This window comes from Mesoplodon densirostris, chromosome 14 (genome assembly GCF_025265405.1).
Source record: "Mesoplodon densirostris isolate mMesDen1 chromosome 14, mMesDen1 primary haplotype, whole genome shotgun sequence".
In the NCBI taxonomy this organism is placed as follows: Eukaryota; Metazoa; Chordata; class Mammalia; order Artiodactyla; family Ziphiidae; genus Mesoplodon; species Mesoplodon densirostris.
The window spans coordinates 62,082,492-62,103,459 of record NC_082674.1 but is presented as its reverse complement, the minus strand read 5'-3'; the positions used below and the strand labels follow the sequence as shown (position 1 = coordinate 62,103,459).

At 35.5% G+C, this 20,968-nt stretch overlaps 1 protein-coding gene across 2 annotated transcripts in view; it reads left to right on the top strand.

The window, feature by feature from the left end:
• EXOC6B (exocyst complex component 6B) overlaps window positions 1-20,968 on the top strand; it is a 730,763-nt gene that overhangs the window by 399,293 nt on the left and 310,502 nt on the right. For both annotated transcript variants that reach the window (XM_060118019.1, XM_060118020.1), the window contains exons 16-17: window positions 3,005-3,116; window positions 18,508-18,642. In XM_060118019.1, coding sequence (XP_059974002.1) covers window positions 3,005-3,116; window positions 18,508-18,642 — 247 coding nt within the window. The remainder of the gene's footprint in view (window positions 1-3,004; window positions 3,117-18,507; window positions 18,643-20,968) is intronic.

The following is a 20,968-nucleotide window of genomic DNA, read 5'->3' as shown; positions in this document are numbered from 1 at the left end:
TATTCTTATAGTGTATATCTGCTGGTTTTAGATTTTCTTAGCTTTTGTTTGTCTAAAAATATTTTTTTCATCTGTTTTCAAAAATATATTTTTTAAGATGTAGAATTCTAGGCTGACAGTCCTCCCTTTCCCCACACTTTAAAGATTTTATTCCTCTGTTTTCTTTCATTGTTTCTGAAGAGAAATAAGCCATTATTCTTATTGTTGTTCCTCTAACTGTATTGCCTTTCTTCTCTGGTTGCCTTTAAGGTTTTCTCTTTGTCTTTGCATTTTACAATTTGACTGTGATTTTCCTGTGTGAGATTTTATTTGCATTAATTGTGTTGGGGTTTTGCTAAACTTCTGAGATCTGTGGGTTGAGATCTTTTATTAGGTTTGGAGATGATGTTGCCAATTTATCCTTAAATATGTCTCTTTTCTCATTTCTTCCTCCTCTGCAATTCCTAGCTACTTGATGTATCATTCAGATTTCATCATTACTTGAGTGAACTGAAATGTGAGTTCACAGTTCTCAGTTTTTATTAGTTTCAAATTACTTCTGATTTCAATTCTACAAATGCTATGGTAGAAGTCTTTTTGTCTTTAAGGCTCTGAAATTCCAAAGCTTTTATCCAGGGGCTTATCTTTTATTTTAACAGGATATGAGTTGGGCTGGGTTTCAGCTTTAGTTAGTTTTTACTCTCCTTTGGATTGAATTCAAGTACAGCCTTGGAATCTAAATCCTTTTCAAAATTTGCAAGACTTCTTTCTGATTTCTAGCACTACCCCCACCATTTCTTATGGAACAGAATTCTTATAGGGGAGAGTTGTTGGGTCAGTATATTTATTTTTGTTTGGGGTGGGGGCTCTTCCAAGATTCCAATCTGTAATAGCAGCCCACACTGTTAAGGGGTTGGATGATTTTTTTTTGTCCCACCAAAGTCTCTCAGCCTATGAGTATTTCACCCCCTCATCTCTGTGTACCCAGATTAGGCAGTTGGCCTTAGATATGAAAGTAGCTGCTACTCTTTGCTTATCTTGCAAGAGCTTTATCCCAGTATGCAATTTAATTCAGTTATATACTTTTTGTGTTCATTATACTTCATTAACATTAAAGGAATATACAGCTTTTAGCTTAGATCTAGCTTTCTTGTGCTTTTGAAGGTAGTGACAGTTTTTCTCGATCTTCTACATCATACCCAAGAATGGAACTTCTACTAGATCTTTGTAAAGCATAATAGAAATAAGTAATAAGTAGAGATGCCAGGAGAGTGATTAATATCAGGGGCACCAGATTATTTTGGACACCTGTGTTAATCACTTTTATAGAAACCTGTACTTATTCATAACTCATATTACAATTGATATGATATAATTATGAGTTTAACATATGAATGTAGGAACATGACTATTTCTTCACCACTGTAATTTCAATATTCCATCAACACAATGCCCAGCAACTTGTATATTTTTGGAATGAAGCTTTAAATTCAGTAATAGTTTTTGAAAGGGTAGCAATAGGCCAGAGGTTATTGTTCAATTAAATATATCCTTACATGGACCCTGTAAAAATACTTTGAGGTATCTTTTTTTCTAACTGAATTTCCTAACTGAATTCCTTGCATTCTGTAGTCTTATTTATTTCTAATATTTTTGTCTTCCACATAACATGACAATGTAGCTAGCCTGTATATTTAGTATTTTAAGATTTTTAATTGAACTATACTAAGCCTCTGATTTTATTCTGTAGAAAGAGAAATCAATGAGATAAAATTTCTGACCATTGTTCATAAGCAATAAATTATTGAAAAAGAACTGCTCACAAATCTTTATTTACATTTATTTCTTGATAAAGAAGTGTCATTACATACTATATTATTGAAGAAATATTTGTCTCAAAAGGGTATCTTTTATAGAAAGCCATCTTGGGTGATGCTTTCAGGGGCTTATGAAGGATGTATAGGTCTAGAATTTCATTTGTTGGTTGCAAGATTGTTGTTTTCTTTTTTAAACTTTGCATATAAAGATAGTTTTGGAATCATTTTATTATGTTTATTTTCCTTTACTGAATAGAAATGTCATTATCGATCATTTTTGTAACAGTAAGGGTTATAAAGCATTTATGCAGAATTAAACTACTGGTTTATTTTCAAAATCAGTGGTTACCAGTGAGGAGAGGGGAGAGAGGAGGGGCAAGATAGAGGTAGAGGATTAAGAAGTACAAACTACTATGCATAAAACAAATAAGTTACAAGTATATATTATATAGTACAGGGAATATAGCCCATATTTTATAACTTTAAATGGAGTATAATCTTTAAAATTTTTGATTCATTATGTTGTACACTTGAAAGTTATAAAATCTTGTAAATCAATTTTTTAAAAGTCCAAAAACAGTAACATTCATTTTGGAATGAGAGCTAAATACACATTATATGAAAGATAATGACATAGGAGCAGAGATATCTTTTTTTTTTTTTAGGGACCTTTACAGCTAATTGTGCAGAAAGTCTATAAAGAGATCAGGTTGAAAAATTATAAATATTAACTGTGAAGGAACTTGAATGTATGGGAGAGATAATGGTTTCAGAATGCAGAATCATGTTAGAGAACTCTGTCCGGAGATGCAGTATAGCATAGTGTTTAAATGCTGTAGCCTTTAGAGCTACACTGCCTGTATTAAAATCCTTTTTTTGCTATCTACTCACTGTGTGACCTTCAGCAAGTTACTTAACTTCTCTTTACCTTCATTTCCTCATCTGTAAAGTAGAGATAATACTAAAGCTAATTCTGTAAAGTAGAGATAATACTGTAGAGATAATACTAAACTAATTCATATGGTTATTATGAAGATTAAATGAATTTTGATACATTAAAATACTTGGAATCTAATTTCTGATATACAATAAATGTTATTTCTTGTTGCCATTATTTTTATTATTACTATGAGTACCACTGGCACCTTGTTTGTTTGCAAAATAATTTTCCTACCTGGTATGATTGACTCTTGACATTTCCTTTTCAGTTCAACTGAAGTTGATGACATGATTCGTAAATCTACAAACCTGTTGCTAACTAGGACTCTGAGCAGCTCTCTGCAGAATGTCATTAAAAGGAAGAATATTGGACTTACTGAGGTAAAGCTGCTTTTATTGGAGGCAGCCAAGGCAATTTGTGAACAGAGCTCTGGGACTTGTGTGTGAATTAATTATAATTTTCTATGTGCTCTATCATGTTCTTTCTGATGGACTCACAGTGAAAGTGCAAAATAAATTCCTTGTGTTTTTCATTCAGTGCCTTGGAGAAATCCATTATTTTCTGGAAAAGTCACTTTTTTTCTCTCTCTCATTGTCTTCTCTAGTTTAACTGGTTTTCCTTTCTGAGGTTGTTGGGTTAAATTTGTATTATTTGCCATTGATTATATAAAAAAATTGTTAGTTGGAGAATAGAGTCAACATCAGTGTCCTATTTAAAATAATGGCAGTTCAAATACAACATACAGCATGAAATCACATTTTGCCTACATAAGTCATTGATGCCAGGGATATTGGCATTCATAGTCACTGGTTAGTGTTAGATTTTGTTTTTGAGATACATCACATGTATGAGTGGTAAATTACTCTTTATTAGCATGTAAGTCTGGGGATTTGGGATTGAGGAAATGTGAGAGAAAGGCAGTCATTACATTTCTGTGGAAGCTTACACAATCTCACAAAGGGTGGAGGGTTATTGTACATAGGTTGAGAACAGTATCTTGGCAAACTGAAGATTTGACACATTGGCCTAAGTCCTAAAATTTAGAAAGATGCGACATTTCCCTTCTCTTAGAAACCCAGGTTTGTATGGGAGCCTCAACCTCCCATTTTATGGAAGTTAGAGTGCCAAGTGTGAGAGAACTTGGAGGAATTTTCTTCACAGGTGAAGGGAAGGGCTGTTGGTCATCTGTTTTTAGAGGTGGTATAGTTTCAAAGTCAGTTGGTCTAGGAAAAATTGACATTTTCAGATATACATTATCAAGGATGAACGTCAGTAAGTGGTTAACGATACTGACCCATAGATAAGTACAGCTGGAAGCCAGGTGAACATCTATTTCTGATTTTGGAATGATTGTTTCTTTCCCTGTGTTAAGATTTAAAAACACTGTTATTATAATTTATAAATACTGTATTATAATGTGAGACATTGGCAGTGATTGAATTCTACTTATAACCAACTTTTTTTTTACAATTTAAAGTTACATTCGACATTATTTGGACAATCCCCTCATTTTGCAGAGCTTCGTTTCTCTTGCCTGGTATGGAAATATTAGGCATTGCCATTATGTGTCTGAGAATAGGCTAACTTCTTTTGTAATCAGGAATGCTACAGAAAAGCAAAGTTGAATTGAAAATTTGGAGGTCCTTATGCTTTTGTAGATTATTCTGTTCTCCTTTTCTGAATCCCTAGTAGGACAGAAAATTTATTTTGTGAACTACCTCTACATTAAAACTCTTGATATAGTTCTTCTTAGGCCATTTGATTTATCAATCTCTTAAAAGCCATTTTATTTAATTAATTTATTTTTATTGAAATATAATTGATTTATAATATTGTGTTAGTTTCAGGTGTACAAAAATAAATCTGTTTTAAACAAGTAGCATAGCAGGAACATGGTGTGATAGAAACAGCTTTGGACACAGAAGTCTCTGGAATTTAGTTGTGACTATGCCATTGATTTACTGTAGCATCTTAAAAGAAGACCTAACTCCTCAGTTCTTCAGTTTTCCTGACTCCATTGTCCATTTCAAAGGCACTGTACAGATCAAGTAACAATAGGAAGAAGCAGTAGGAGCTTATCAAGAAGTACTGTATCATAGTTCTTGACATAAGTTCAGTGAGTGCTAAATGTTATTCCTAAGTCATTAGATCTTTTTCGGCAAAGATACTTTTGTTATCAAAATCTTTACATATGAATGAAGGAACATCCACACGTGTTTATTTATTTTGGCTATGATGGTGGTGTGTACCTGTATAGACACATACAAAACCAGTGATTTTTTTCATCACCAACAAGTAAATCTTTGACTAACTATATTATTCACCTTTTATGAAAGGGAGGACATTATATCCTTCTTTATAGGTAACTAAAGTGATTTCACATCTGGAAATATCATCAGTAATAGGCAGCGTTTGTGGAACAATTTATATTCTTCAGTGTCCATTCACAGATAATCACCTTACTTATTACAGTAACATTTGAAGCAGGCTGGGAATGTGTTATTATTCCCATTTTATAGAAGGTGTAATTAAAGTTCAAGGAGAATGCCCAAGCTAGCAAAATTATAGAAATGAGACCTAAGTTCAGGTTATTTTTTTCCCCAAACTTACTCACTTTTACTATAGTGTACTACTTTCCATATTGATTTAATTATTCTATCATAACAAAAATAGAGATTTTTACAGGAGGTCCATAGTAACATGGAAATTGTTCTAGTTAGAGGTGATTTTGTAACAGCGAGCAGATATCCGCTCAAATGATAAAAGTATTATAAGCACTCAAAACTCACAGAATCCTATTTCTGGTTACCAGATAAACAATTATTTTAGTATTTAAAAGTTTGTATAAGCTAATGTCTTTCTGCCTGTCTTGATTTGAGGTTATATGGTATCTTATCTCTTATTTTTTCTGTCCATATGCTCTATTCTTTTATCTCTTTCTCTCTATATACTGGCTTTCATGCTTTTCTCATGGCTTCTTTACTTCCCCATGTTAAGCCAACTCTACATTACCTCTCAGTTCTACACCTACTGTAACTTGAATGCCTTGTATTCTCAGACCCTAAGTGATGATCTCTAGTTCAGTCAGCAGACACAGCTGTTTTTCTAGGGCTGCTTCTTCCAAGTCTGTGAGAAGAAGGTCAGTCAAGAGTATATGTTCTAAAGCAGACTGCCCAGGTTCCAGTTCTCGTTCTCCCCTTAATAAATGTGTTCTTGGGCAGATTGCTTGGCTTTATGTGTAAAATGGGGACAATAGTAGCATGTATTTCATAGGATTGTTGTGAAGATTAAATGAACATGTAAAGTGCTTAGAATAGTGCCTGGTTCATTGCAAATACTCAGTGCATATTGCCTGTTACTAAGAAAGAGGTCTGGGCAGGTAAACAGTGGTTGTTAGGGCTAGTATAGAAATTGAGTTTTTCAAGTAAGAGAAGTCAGAAGATTAGAACAAGATGTCCTGTTAATTAACTTTACAATATTTATTGAGTGCCTACTATGTGACAGGTACTGATCTAAGTGTTAAGAATAAATAAGTGGGCTTCCCTGGTGGCGCGGTGGTTGGGAGTCCGCCTGCTGATGCAGGGGACGCGGGTTCGTGCCCTGGTCCGGGAGGATCCCGTGTGCCGTGGAGCGGCTGGGCCCGTGGGCCATGGCCGCTGGGCCTGCGCATCCGGAGCCTGTGCTCCGCAACGGGAGAGGCCACAACGGTGAGAGGCCCACGTACCACAAAAAAAAAAAAAAAAAGAATAAATAAGTAAACAAGAACATCAACAAAAGAGATTCTTGCTTATACTCTAGTGGCAGAAAACAGATAATAAATGGTACAGAAAATAAATAAGTAAATCATCTAGTATGATAAAAGGTCGTGAATGCTATGGAGAAAGAGAAAACCTGGGTTAAGGAAATCAGGAGTCTGATGGAGGTTCAAGGTTGGTCTTATTAAAAAGAGCAACATCTTGACAGTAAGTTATTATTGAAGGGAAAAGAGCATTTTTGACAGAAGTTAGAACTAGAGCAAAGGTCTGAAGGTAGTTAAGTTATTGGCAAGTTTAGGGAATAATAAGGAAGCTGGGGTAGCTGGAATGGAGTGAGTAAGGGGAAGAGAAACAGTAGATTAGATCAGAGAGGTACCAGGGGTTCATGGTAGGCCATTATAAAGAGTTTGACTTTTATTTTGTATGAAATGGGAGCCATGGCAGCATTTTTTTTTTTTTTTTTGCGGTATGCGGGCCTCTCACCGTTGTGGCCTCCCCCGCCGCGGAGCACAGGCTCCGGACGCGCAGGCTCCGGACGCGCAGGCTCAGCGGCCATGGCTCACGGGCCCAGCCGCTCCGCGGCATATGGGATCCTCCCAGACCGGGTCACGAACCCGCATCCCCTGCATCGGCAGGCAGACTCTCAACCACTTGCGCCACCAGGGAGGCCCCATGGCAGCATTTGATTAGTGGCATCATCTGACATATTCAAAAAGGATCACATCGACAGTGGTATTGAGAATAAACTGTAGGGTATAAGCAGGGAGACCAGTTAGGAAGCTATGACAGTAATCCAGCAAGACTTGATGGAAACTTGGGTGATAGAGGTGTTGACAAGTGGTCCTATTTGGACTGTAGAGCCAGCATAGTTTCCTGATGGTTAAAAGTAAAGGAAGCAAGAAAGTGAGGAATTGAAGATAACCCCCCAATTTTTTTAATCTGATCAACTAGAAGGCTGCATATACCATGTGCTATGATGGCAAAAACTTCAATTAGAGCTAAATTTGGGGTGGAGGAAGATTGGGAATTTGGTTTTGGACATATTCAATTTGTAGTGTTTATTAGACACACAGTTTGAGATACTGAGCTAACAGTTGTATATATGGGTTTAGAGTTTGAGAAGGCAGTTCAGCTGGGAGATAAAAAGTTGGGAGCATAAAAATTATATTTATAACCACCTAACTGGATAATATTGCTAAGGGAATTTATAAAGGTGGAGAAAAGGGTAAAGAATTGAACCCTTGGGGGACTTCCCTGGTGGTCCAGTGGTTAAGAATCTGCCTTCCAATGCAGGGGACGTGGGTTTGATTCCTGTGGTCATGGAACTAAGATCCCACATGCTGCAGGGCAACTGAGCCCGCATACCACACTAGAGAGCCTGCACACCTCAAGTAATGAGCCCACGTGCTCTGGAGCCCGCACACCACAACTAGAGAGAAGCCTGCGTGCCGCAATGAAAGATCCTGCATGCTGCAACTAAGACCCAATGCAGCCAAAAATGAATAAATAATTTTTTTTTTTTAAAGAATTGAACCCTTGGGCTCTATCATATTAAGAAGTCAGGGGAAAAGAGGAACCTGGAATGGAGTTGGGAAGGAGCTACTAGAGAAGTAAGAAACAGCAACAACAACAACAAAAAATAAAAACAGAAACACGAGAGTATGGTGTCCTGGAAGCCAAGTGAAGAAAGTATATCAAGAAGGAAGGAGTAGACAATTATGCTACATATTGGGGTACATCAAGTAAACTGAAGATTAAGAATTACCATTAGACTTAGCAACTTGGAGTAAGATGGTGACCTTGATAAGAGCATTTTTAATAGAATGATGGTAGGAAACTCCTGATGGAGTAGGTTTAAAAGAGAATGAGTCCTACACAGAAGAATTTCAAATAATTTACATGGATATTACCCCTACCAGGGTTGGAGCTTAGCTTCCCACTCCTCGTGTGTATGTTGTTCTTAGTGACTTACTTACCAAAAGCAGAGTGTGGAAGGAGGGAAAAAGTTACTTTACAGTGAAGAAACCTGACAAACACTATTTCAGTCAGGTGATCAAGGTTAACCTCATCAGTGATAAGTTGTGTTGATGGCATGTACCTTTGATATGATGTGATGAGAAGGCATTTCACCTCTGTGGTCTTCCTTGCAAACCCATGACCTTAGTCTAACCATGAGAAAAACGTTAAACAAACCCAAATTGAAGGACATTCTACAAAATACCTAACCAGTACTCCTCAAAACTTCATGGTCATCATAAACAAGCAAAGTGTGAGAAACTGTCACAGACCAGAGGAAGCTAAGGAGATAGGATGAATAAATGTAATGTGATATCTTAGATGGGCTCCTGAAAACAGTTAAGAACATCAGGGGAAAACTAGTGACACCTGAATAAAGTGTGTTGTTCAGTTAGTAGTTACGTACTGATGTTGGTTCCTTAGTTATGGCAAGCATACCATAGTAATGTAAGATGTAAATAGTAGGGGGAACTGGGTGTGGTTTGTTTGGGAACTGTTTGCAACTATTTTGTAAATATAAAACTATTTTAAATAAAGCATTTATTTATATTAAAAATTTTAAAGAATGGGGAGAGAGGAATTGGAGACTGTATATAAGACAACTCTTTCAGGGAATTTTGTTACAGAGGTTAAGTAAGGAAATGAGGTCGTAGCTGGCAGGCGAGGTTGGTTAATTAAAAGCTTTTTTTTTAATAGGAGAAGTTTAATAGGAGAAGCATGTTATTTATGATGAGAATGATGCAATAGAAGGCAAAAAGCTGATGATGTAGGAGAAAGTGGGAAATCTCTGGAGTACTGTGCTTAAGTAGGAGAGAGAGTTTAGAATCTCATGCACAATTAAAGAGATTGGTTTTAGGTAGTGTAAAGTTCACCTCTGGTAACAGATGAGAATCAAGAGTATGTGGATGCAGATGGTGGTGGTTGTGTATATGTTATGGTGGCACTCTCCAAATGCTCAGTTTTCCCAGTGAAAAAAAGGTCTTCAGCTAAAAGTGGAGATAAATGTTGGGTTTAAAGTATCTCTGGAGAAGAGACGGTATCTCTGGGTGTATGGAAAAGAGAATTATTTCATGACCGATGATGTGGTTAATTCCTAGCATTAAGTGCCCACTTTGGCTAGTGGATATAAATTAAAGTGAGACTAGCCAGCATGGTTGTATATTTTCTTAAGCCATATAAGCCACTTATAGCTGGATCTATAATAAGTAGTAAGTCCATATCAATAATAGCTCCCATGAATTTGGTATATTTTACACTCGATACTTTATTCTTTATATTAGTATTTATATTTAATTATTTATAATATATTTATTATTTCCTTGATATGACATTGATGTTATTATTTCAATTTTAAGGTGATGAAAGACAGTAACTTTGCTTAAGGCCACTCAATCAGTAAGTAGTTTGCAACTGAGATTGGAGATAAATTTTGAAATACATTTTCTTTTTAAAATAAGATCAAAAAGTCTACAGTTAATCAATTCTGGAGAGAGTGTGGAGAAAAAGGAACCCTCCTACACCATTGGTGGGAATATAAATTGCTACAGCACTATGGAGAACAGTATGGAGGTTCCTTAAAAAACTAAAAATAGAGCTACCATATGATCCTGCAATCCCACTCCTGGACATACATCCAGAGAAAACCATACTTTGAAAAGATATGTGCACCCCAGTGTTTATAGCAGCACTATTTACAATAGCCCAGACATGGAAGCAAACTAGATATCCATCAACAGGTGAATGGATAAAGAAGATGTGGTATATTTATACAACGGAATATTACTCAGCCATAAAAAGAATGAAATAATGCCATTTGCAGCAACAAGGATGGACCTAGTGATTATCATACTAAGTGAAGGAAGTCAGACAAAGGCAAACATCATATATCACTTATATGTGGAATCTAGAAAATGATACAAATGAACTTACTTACAAAATAGAAACAGACTCACAGACTTAGAAACTTATGGTTACCAGAGGGGAAAGTTGAGGGGGAGGAGATGGGACCACTACTATATATAGAATAGATAATCAACAAGGACCTGCTGTATAGCCCAGGGAACTCTACTCAATACTCTGTAATAACCTATCAATATATGGGAAAAGAATCTGAAAAAATATATATAAGTATGTATAACTTAATCACTTTGCTGTACACCTGAAACTAATACAACATTGTATATCAACTATAATTTTAAAAAAAGATTTGTAGTAAGTTTTAAAATAAGATTTCTTTTTTTCTAAACCTTTGCTTTTTCACTAAACTAATTTAAAAATGATATCATGGAGAGAAAGGAAATAAACCACTAGTTTATTAATCTCAGAATATCAGAGAACTAGTTAACTTTGGAAGGTTTATGATGAATCAAAGGATACTGTTTCTTTGTGAAGAATGCATTGATAGAAAGTCTTAAAATATAAATTAGATATAAAAGAATTTATTTATTACAGATGATAGCAGTATACCTTCACTTAAGTCCCTACTCAAATGTTATTTCCTTAAGGAGCCCTCCTTGACCACCCTATCTCAAAATAGCTCAGATCTAACATCCCCAGGTAACTCTTTATCCTCCCTTCTATTTCCAGTGCTTATTACCACCTGCCATCATACTATATGTTTATATGTGTATGTGTTTACTGTAATATCCATGAAGCCAGGGACTTTGTCCTGTGTATAACTGTGGACAGCTCTATCCCAGTTCCATGGCACATAGGAGTTATTAATTAATGAAAGAGAGAAGAAAGAAAAAAAAGAAAGTAGGTAGGTAGGTTCTTAGGGTAAAGTTAAAGAAATTTAGAGGTCCTGGTAGTGATACCATATTGAATACTTACATTTTTATGATTATAATAATGCCCCAGAAGACCTGAATAAATGACCAATGATTTGTATTCATCCTTTGTTTTTATTATAGTCTGGATTGATGACCATATGGCTCTGTCCTGTGTTATTTACCTCCCACATACCATTTGTTTTCATCCCCAGTTGTTAACAACAGTGATATTGATAATATTATGTTAAAACATTTTATACATAAGTCTTTTCAAATATAAGCTCTGTACTAGACCTTTGAATTTGAAACCAGGAGTTCCAAGTATTTTAGCAGTTTATGTATTTGCCTTGGAGAGGTTATAAAATGAGTAGCTGACACAGCTTTTTATACCCTTGCTGGGGTGAAATGGAGATAAAATTCCTTGAAGTCTTATGGATAGCTTATTTTTGTGAATGAGAACCAAGGCTGTTATTTAGTTCTTCATCTTCCTGCAAATCACTATTTGAGAGGCATTGATGGTGTGGAGAGGAGTCATTTTCTTGGTTTGGATTAGTCCATTTGGAGCTTCAATGTACTAAATTCTCTGATTTGGGAAACAAGATAATATTGATCCTAATTACAAGTAGATTTGTATACCACAGAAGTAATTTATAATTGGGAATGGACACCTAAATTCGTGGAATTTAGGGCTTAGTTTTGAACTATTGAAGAAGATGGAGCTTTTTTTTTCCCCGGAGTTGGTCAAAAATATGAATATCTTCTGTGATCATGGTTCAGGCTCTGCTGCAGTAATCGGAGCAAGGTTGGAAAAGAAATGACTTCCACAGTCTAGTCTGTGCCTTCCTTATTAGATTCTCTCTGATACTAGGAAGGAAAGACAGAAAAAATTTCTGCTTCTTAATGGTTTTTAGCCTAAGTGACTTCTATCATTTAGCTGTGAGAGGTGTTTGTTTGCTTTATAGTGTTTTCTTTTCGTCAGGACAGGTTTCACAGAACTCCACTTTATATATATAACCAATATCTTAATACATTGTTAGTTCCATGTCCTTGAAACAATAAGGACAGTTTGGATGGGTACAGTGATATATTTTTGTAAGAGAGGGGGAAGTAGGGGCTAAAAATATCAAAGGAGCTCAAACTCTGATGGAAGTTGATACTTGAAATTGCTTCATTTCACCCTTAAGTTCAAAATTACCCCCAAAGCATCTGGCTTCACATTTGTAAATGCCGTTTTAAGGATTTTGGTTAGCTGTCATTCAGGAGTAGAGATCACTTAGACCTCATTAACAGACAATATTCCCTTTGAAAATGACATGGTATCTACTGTAATCCTAGAGTGTTTTAATAGTCTATTCTATGCTCAGCAATGAAACATTTCAAAAGTGACTGACAGCCAATTGATGTAATTCATGGTGATCTTTTGTGTTGACAGATCTTTAAAAAGTCATGGGAAATTACTACTGTACCCAGTGAAGCTGCCTCTTTATTTTTTTTTTTTTAACTGCCAATATCCTGCAAAACACGACAATTTTCTCTTTGACTGCCACTGTTTTTTATTTCTATAACATGACACGATTCCTCCTTATTATTAGGATTTCTTTTGATAGATAGAATGTGTTCCCTATAGGTAATGCTCATTTTAAAATAGAAAATTTTCAGTTCCCAAATTAACTCTGTTACTTTTCTGACTTCCCTATCACGACAACCTTGCCACTAGCCACCTTCCCACTCATGAAGAAGAGTGATTTAATGTAGACAATTTAAATTTTTAAATTTAAATATTAAAAATTTTGTCCTCCTCTGAAGGAGAAACATGTTGAAAGGAAGAAGGTGAGGAATTGCTTATTTTGGTGGGTGTTTTTTTATCTCTAAAGTTAAAAAGCTGATGTTTTGGGTAATTTTATAGGTGATGGAATTTGTGTCCAAAGCTCAGTCTCTAAATTCAAACTATTTTTTTAACATCTTTATTGGATTATAACTGCTTTACAATGTTGTGTTCGTTTCTGCTGTAAAACAAAGTGAATCAGCTATGTGTACACATATATCCCCATATCCCCTCCCTCTTGTGTCTCCCTCTCAACCTCCCTATCCCACCCTGCTAGGTGGTCACAGAGCACCCGGCTGATCTCCCTGTGCTATATAGCTGCTTCCCAAAAGCTATCTATTTTACATTTGGTAGTGTATATATGTAAATACTACTCTCTCACTTCGTCCCAGCTTACCCTTCTCCCTCCCTGGGTCCTCAAGTCCATTCTCTACATCTGCTACTTTATTCCCGTCCTGCCCCTAGGTTCATCAGAACCATTTTTTTTTAAATTTTAGATTCCATATATATGTGTTAGCATATGATATTTGTTTTTCTCTTCCTGACTTACTTCACTCTGAATGACAGGTCCATCCACCTCACTACAAATAACTCAATTTCGTTTCTTTTTATGGCTAAGTAATATTCCATTGTACATATCTCCACATCTTCTTTATCCATTCATCTGTCGATGGACACTTAAATTGCTTCCATGTCCTGGCTATTGTAAATAATGCTGCAGTGAATATTGTAGTACATGACTCTTTTTGAATTATGGTTTTCTCAGGTATATGCCCAGGAGTGGGATTGCTTGGTCATAATGGTAGTTCTACTTTTAGTTTTTTAAGGAACCTCCATACTGTTCTCCATAGTGCCTGTATCAATTTACATTCCCACCAACAGTGCAAGAGAGTTCCCTTTTCTCCACACCCTCTCCAGCATTTACTGTTTGTAGATTTTTTGATGATGGCTGTTCTGACTGGTGTGAGATGATACCTCATTGCAGTTTTGATTTGCATTTGTCTAATGATTAGTGATGTTGAGTATTCTTTCATGTGTTTGTTGGCCATCTGTATATCTTCTTCAGAAAAATGTCTATTTAGGTCTTCTGCCCATTTTTGGATTGGGTTGTTTGTTTTTTTGATATTGAGCTGCATGAGCTGCTTGTATATTTTGGAGATTAATCCTTTGTCAGTTGCTTTGTTTGCAAATATTTTCTCCTATTCTGAGGGTTGTCTTTTCGTCTTGTTTATGGTTTCCTTTGCTGTGCAAAAGATTTTAAGTTTCATTAGGTCCCATTTGTTTATTTTTGTTTTCTATCCATTTCTCTAGGAGGTGGGCCTAAAAAGATCTTACTGTGATATATGTCAAAGAGTGTTCTTCTTATGTTTTCCTCTAAGAGTTTTATAGTGTCTGGCCTTACATTTAGGTCTTTAATCCATTTTGAGTTTATTTTTGTGTATGGTGTTTGGAAGTATTCTAATTTCATTTTTTTACACATAGCTGTCTAGTTTTCCCAGCACCACTTACTGAAGAGGCTGTATTTTCTCTATTGTATATTCTTGCCTCCTTTATCAAATATAAGGTGACCATATGTGTGTGGGGTTATCTCTGGGCTTTCTATCCTGTTCCATTGATCTATATTTATTTCTGTTTTTGTGCCAGTACCATACTGTCTTGATTACTGTAGCTTTGTAGTGTAGTCTGAACTCAGGGAGCCTGATTCCTCCAGCTCCGTTTTTCTTTCTCAAGATTGCTTTGGCTATTTGGGGTCTTTTTTGCTTCCATACAAATTGTGAAATTTTTTGTTCTAGTTCTGTGAAAAATGCCATTGGTAGTTTGATAGGGATTTGAATCTGTTGGTTGCTTTGGGCAGTAGAGTCATTTTCACAATGTTCATTCTTCCAATCCAAGAACATGGCATATCTCTCCATCTGTTTGTATCATCTTTAATTTCTTTCATCAGTGTCTTATAGTTTTCTGCATGCAGGTCTTTTGTCTCCTTATGTAGGTTTATTCCTAGGTATTTTATTCTTTTTGTTGCAGTGGTTAATGGCAGTGTTTCCTTAATTTCTCTTTCAGATTTTTCATCATTGGTGTATAGGAAAGCAGGAGGTTTCTGTCCATTAATTTTGTATCCTGCTACTCTACCAAATTCATTGATTAGCTCTAGTGGTCTTCTGGTTGCATCTTTAGGATTCTCTGTTTTTAGTACCATGTCATCTTCAAACAGTGACATTTTACTTCTTTTCTGAATTGGATTCCTTTTAGTTCTTTTTCTTCTCTGATTGCTGTGGCTAAAACTTCCAAAACTATGTTGAATAAGAGTGGTCACCTTGTCTTGTTCCTGTGCTTAGAGGAAATGCTTTCAGCTTTTCACCATTCAGAACGATGTTGGCTGTGGGTTTGTCACATATGGTCTTTATTATGTTGAGGTAGGTTCCCTCTATGCCACTCTCTAGAGAGTTTTTTATCATAAATGGGTGTTGAATTTTGTCAAAAGCTTTTTCTGCATCTATTGAGATGATCATATGGTTTTTCTCCTTCAATTTGTTAATATGTTTTATCACATTGATTAATTTGCATATATTGAAGAATCCTTGCATTCCTGGGATAAACCCCACTTGATCATGGTGTAGGATCCTTTTAATGTGTTGTTGGATTCTGTTTGCTAGTATGTTGTTGAGGATTTTTGCATGTATGTTCATCATTGATATTGGCCTGCAGTTTTCTTTTTTTGTGACATCTTTGTCTGGTTTTGGTATTAGGGTGATGGTGGCCTTGTAGAATGAGTTTTGGCGTGTTGCTCCCTCTGCTCTATTTTGGAAGAATTTGAGAAGGATAGGTGTTAGCTCTTCTCTAAATGTTTGGTAGAATTTGCCTGTGAAGCCATCTGGTCCTGGGCTTTTGTTTGTTGGAAGATTTTTCATCACAGTTTCAAGTTCAGTGCTTATGATTGGTCTGTTTATATTTTCTATTTCTTCCTGGTTCAGTCTTGGAATGTTGTGCTTTTCTAAGAATTTGTCCATTTCTTCCAGATTGTGCATTTTCTTAGCTTATAGTTGCTTGCAGTAATCTCTCATGATCCTTTGTATTTCTGCAGTGTCAGTTGTTACTTCTCCTTTTTCATTTCTAATTCTGTTGATTTGAGTCTTCTCCCTTTTTTTCTTGATGAGGCTGGCTAATGGTTTATCAATTTTGTTTATCTTCTCAAAGAACCAGCTTTTAGTTTTATTGATCTTTGCTATTGTTTCCGTCATTTCTTTTTACTTTATTTCTGATCTGACCTTTATGATTTCTTGCCTTCTGCTAACTTTTGGGGGTTTTTTGTTCTTCTTTCTCTAATTGCTTGAGGTGTAAGGTTAGCTTGTTTATTTGTGATGTTTTTTGTTTTTTGTGGTAAGATTGTATTGCTATAAACTTCCCTCTTAGAACTGCTTTTGCTGCATCCCATAGATTTTGGGTCATCATATTTTCATTGTCATTTGTTTCTAGGTATTTTTTTGATTTCCTCTTTTATTTCTTCAGTGATCTCTTAGTTATTAAAGAGTGTATTGTTTAGCCTCCATGTGTTTGTATTCTTTACAGATTTTTTCCTGTAATTGATATCCAGTCTCATAGTGCTGTGGTCGCAAAAGATACCTGATATGATTTCAATTTTCTTAAATTTACCAAGGCTTGATTTGTGACCCAAGATATGATCTATCCTGGAGAATGTTCCTTGAGCACTTGAGAAAAAAGTCTCTTCTGTTGTTTTTGGATGGAATGTCATATAAGTATCAATTAAGTCCAACTTGTTTAATGTTATTTAAAGCTTGTGTTTCCTTATTTATTTTCATTTTGGATGATCTGTCCATTGGTGACAGTGGGGTGTTAAAGCCCCCTGCTATTAATGTGTTACTGTTGATTTCCCCTTTTATGGCTATTAGCATTTGCCTTATGTATTGAGGCGCTCCTATGCTGGGTGCATTAATATTTACAATTGTTATATCTTCTTCTTGTATTGATACCTTGATCATTTTGTAGTGTCCTTCTTTGTCTCTTGTAATAGTCTTTATTTTAAAGTCTATTTTGTTTGATATGAAAATCGCTACTCCAGCATTTTTTGATTTCCATTTGCATGGAATATCTTTTTCCATCCCTTCCCTTTCAGTCTGTACGTGTCCCTAGGTCTGAAGTGGGTCTCTTGTAGACAGTATATGTATAGGTTTTGTTTTTGTATCCATTCAGCCAGTCTACATCTTTTGGATGCAGCATTTAATCCAGTTACATTTAAGGTAATTATCGATATGTGTGTTCCTATTACCATTTTCTTAGTTGTTTGGGGTTTATTTTTGTAGGTCTTTTCCTTCTCTTTTGTATCCTTCCTAGAGAAGTTCCTTTAGCATTTGTTGTAAAGCTGGTTTGGTGGTGCTGAATTCTCTTAACTTTTGCTTGTATGTAAAGGGTTTAATTTCTCCATCGAATCTGAATGAGGTCCATAACTTGAAGCTTGATTACTTGGATTTGAATCCCAGTTTTAATGTTACATGATCTAGAGTAAATCAGTTCCTATTTTCTCTTTTCTCTTATAGTAGAATGGAAGTAATAATTATGTCCACTTAACTTACTTCTTCAGGTTGCTGGGAGGATGATCTAAGAAAATGAATTGTGCAGTGCTTTACAGACTTTACTTCTATACAGACAGTAGTATTCTTCCTTATCCTCCTCTCAAAGTAATTTATGGATGAGTTTTTATCTTACCAGTACTGTCTTGTTTAAGGATCTACTCTGTAAGAAAAGGAAAATAGTATTAACTACAGAATATTTAATTTTCATAATAAGTCTGTGATTTAGAAATTATTATTAACATTTTATGGGTAAAGAAAGAGGCTTAGAGAAGTTAAGTAACTTTCTCAATATCAATAATTTTGTAAGTAGTTGCTCCCTGGTTTCTCTGACTTCAGTGCTCATGTTTTTTTCTTTCACAAACTAATGTAGTTTGTTAATATACTGCAACCTGTTCCAACATTCCTGTGTTCATCATGCCTAATGTTGAATCTTCTTGGCATTTCAGTCATTCTTGTTCTTTTAATTGGAGTTCATTTATTTCATGCATTTGGCAATTATTTATTGCCAGGTACTATGCTAAACACTATCAGTTTTTGATCTTAATTTACTCTTTATTTTGAACCGAAGAAAACAAGTATAAAATAGTGACAGTTGCTCCTATATTAGGGGGAAATATAAGATGCTTTGGGAAGCCAGGGAAGTCTTCACAGAGGAAGTGATACCTAAGCCTGTGCTCTAACATTAACTTTTTATAGAATACAGATGGCCTCTGCCATTATGCCTTTTGTTTTTCTTATACCATCAGATTCATATTGAGCCACTCATCATAGGGTGAATAGTCAAATTATTCTTACATGTTCTTGTTATTTTCTAGCTTGTGCAGATTATTATCAATACGACACACTTGGAGAAATCCTGTAAGTACTTGGAAGAATTCATCACCAATATCACTAATGTGCTTCCAGAGACCGTCCACACCACCAAGCTGTATGGCACCACGACTTTTAAGGTGAGAAAGCCCTACATTACTGTAGAAGTGCTTCTGGTGTGCTGAGGCATTCTACCTAACACGTCTTTGTTTCTCCCATAAGTCATACATGGTCTTCAGAATAAGTCCTTATGATTTCCTTAGGAAAACAAATACCAATGCTAATTTTGGGGTGTTTAAACTAAAAATGGTCTACAGCTGTGTCCACTCAATCTTCCTTATATTTCATTCATGAAAATGACTATTTCCTCAGTTCACCACCTGACAGTCAAGTGTTTTTAAGTATGGTCTAGAAAACAGTGTTTGCAGCTGAAATCAACAGCAATTTAAAAATTTTAATTTAGCTATCCTTTCTTTTCTGTGTCCCGGGTCCAGTTTTTTTTTTCTTTTAACTATACATTTTAGTGAGGAATTTCTGTCCCTTGCTATTGTAGTTAGCAATTTTATAATCATCTTACAAGGCCACAGGACTAGTTTTGATGCAGTGTTGGATTAAATGGAAAAAAAAACGACACTATTCAAGGGCAAAAGAAGACTTGATGGTAGATGAGTTTCTGGAGAGTAAAGAGCCTTAGGAAACTCATTTATATTGCCATGTGAGCTTTAAATAAATATTAAGCAGAAAGAGTAACAGGGCAATATCTTAAACTGAAATGGGAGATTCTGACATAATGGCCAACATGTATGCTTTGGGAGTTTGTTATTGTTTGATTATTTTAGTTCTGAAACAAATCTGTGTCACCATTTTGAAATCTAGAAGGTGTTAATTAGATATGAAGCGATAAGAGTTGAAATCATGATTTATGTTTATGGTACCTCCTTTTTTCGATCATTTTGTTCTCTTTCCCTATTTATTGGTACCTTCCCTTGAGAATGGATTTAAGAGAAGAAATCCAATTTGATTCATATTGTTTATTATATTTTAAGACATATAAAAATTGTTGGTGGGCTTCCCTGGTGGCGCAGTGGTTGAGGGTCCGCCTGCCAATGCAGGGGATGCAGGTTCATGCCTCGGTCTGGGAGGATCCCACATGCCGTGGAGCGGCTGGGCCCGTGAGCCATGGCTGCTGGGACTGCGCGTCCAGAGCCTGTGTTCCGCAACGGGAGAGGCCACAGCGGTGAGAGGTCCGCGTTACCGCAAAAAAAAAGAAAGAAAAAAAAATTGTTGGTATGATCTGCTCTTTTTTCTGTTCCAAGAAAAATATATGAAAGATCCTGGCCAAAGCAATCTTGAGAGAGAAGAACAAAGCTAGAAGCATCACACTTCCTGATTTCAAATTATATTATAAAGCTATAGTAATCAAAGCGGTATGGTATTGGCATACATACAGATACATAGATCAGTGGAACAGACTGGAGAACCCAGTAATATATCTATGCATATATTGTTGATTAATTTATGACAAAGGGGCCAAGAATATACAATGAGGACAGGATAGTCTTTTCAGTAAAAGCAAGTCAAAACCACAGTGAGATAATACCTGAGATAAACACATGTTAGAATGGCTATCATCAAAAATACAAGAGATAACATATACTGGCAAGGATGTGGAGAGAAGGGAACCTTGTACACTGTTGGTGGGAATGTAAGCTGGTACAGCCACTATGGAAAACAGTATGGAGCTTCTTCAAGAAATTAAAAATAGAACTACTATGTGATCTGGCATTTCTGCTTCTGAGTGTGTATTAAAAAGAATCGAAATCATTATCTTGAAGAGTTATGTATACTTCCATGTTCACTGCACAATTAATCATAATAGCCAAGATATGGAAACAACCTAAGTGTCCATCAACAGATAAATGGATAAAGAAAATGTTATATACATATTCTCCATATATGTATCCATATATATGTGTGTATGTGTGTATATAGATGTATATATGAATATTATTCAGTCATGTAAAATGAAGAAATCCTGCCACTTGAATCTTAAAAAAATTCAAACTCATAGAAACAGAGAGTAGAAAAGTGGTTGCCAGGTACTGGGAGAGCGGGTTTGGCAATAGAGAAAAGTTGGTAAAAGGGGTACAGACTTTCAGCTATAAGAGGAATAAGGTCTGAGGATCTAATGTAAAACATGGTTTCTATAGGTGATAATACTGTATTGTATAATATTTGCTAAGAGGATAGAACTTAAATGTTCTTACTAAAAAAAAGATAAATATGTGAGGTGATGAATGTGTTAAATAACTAGATGATAGAAAAGAAATCCTTTCACAATATATTTGTATATCAAATCACCACAATATGTATTTTAAATGTCTTATAATTTTGTTTTCAATTGTACCTCAGTGAAGCTGAAAAAAACGGAAAAAGTGAGATGTGTAACAACAAGGTATTCTTTAT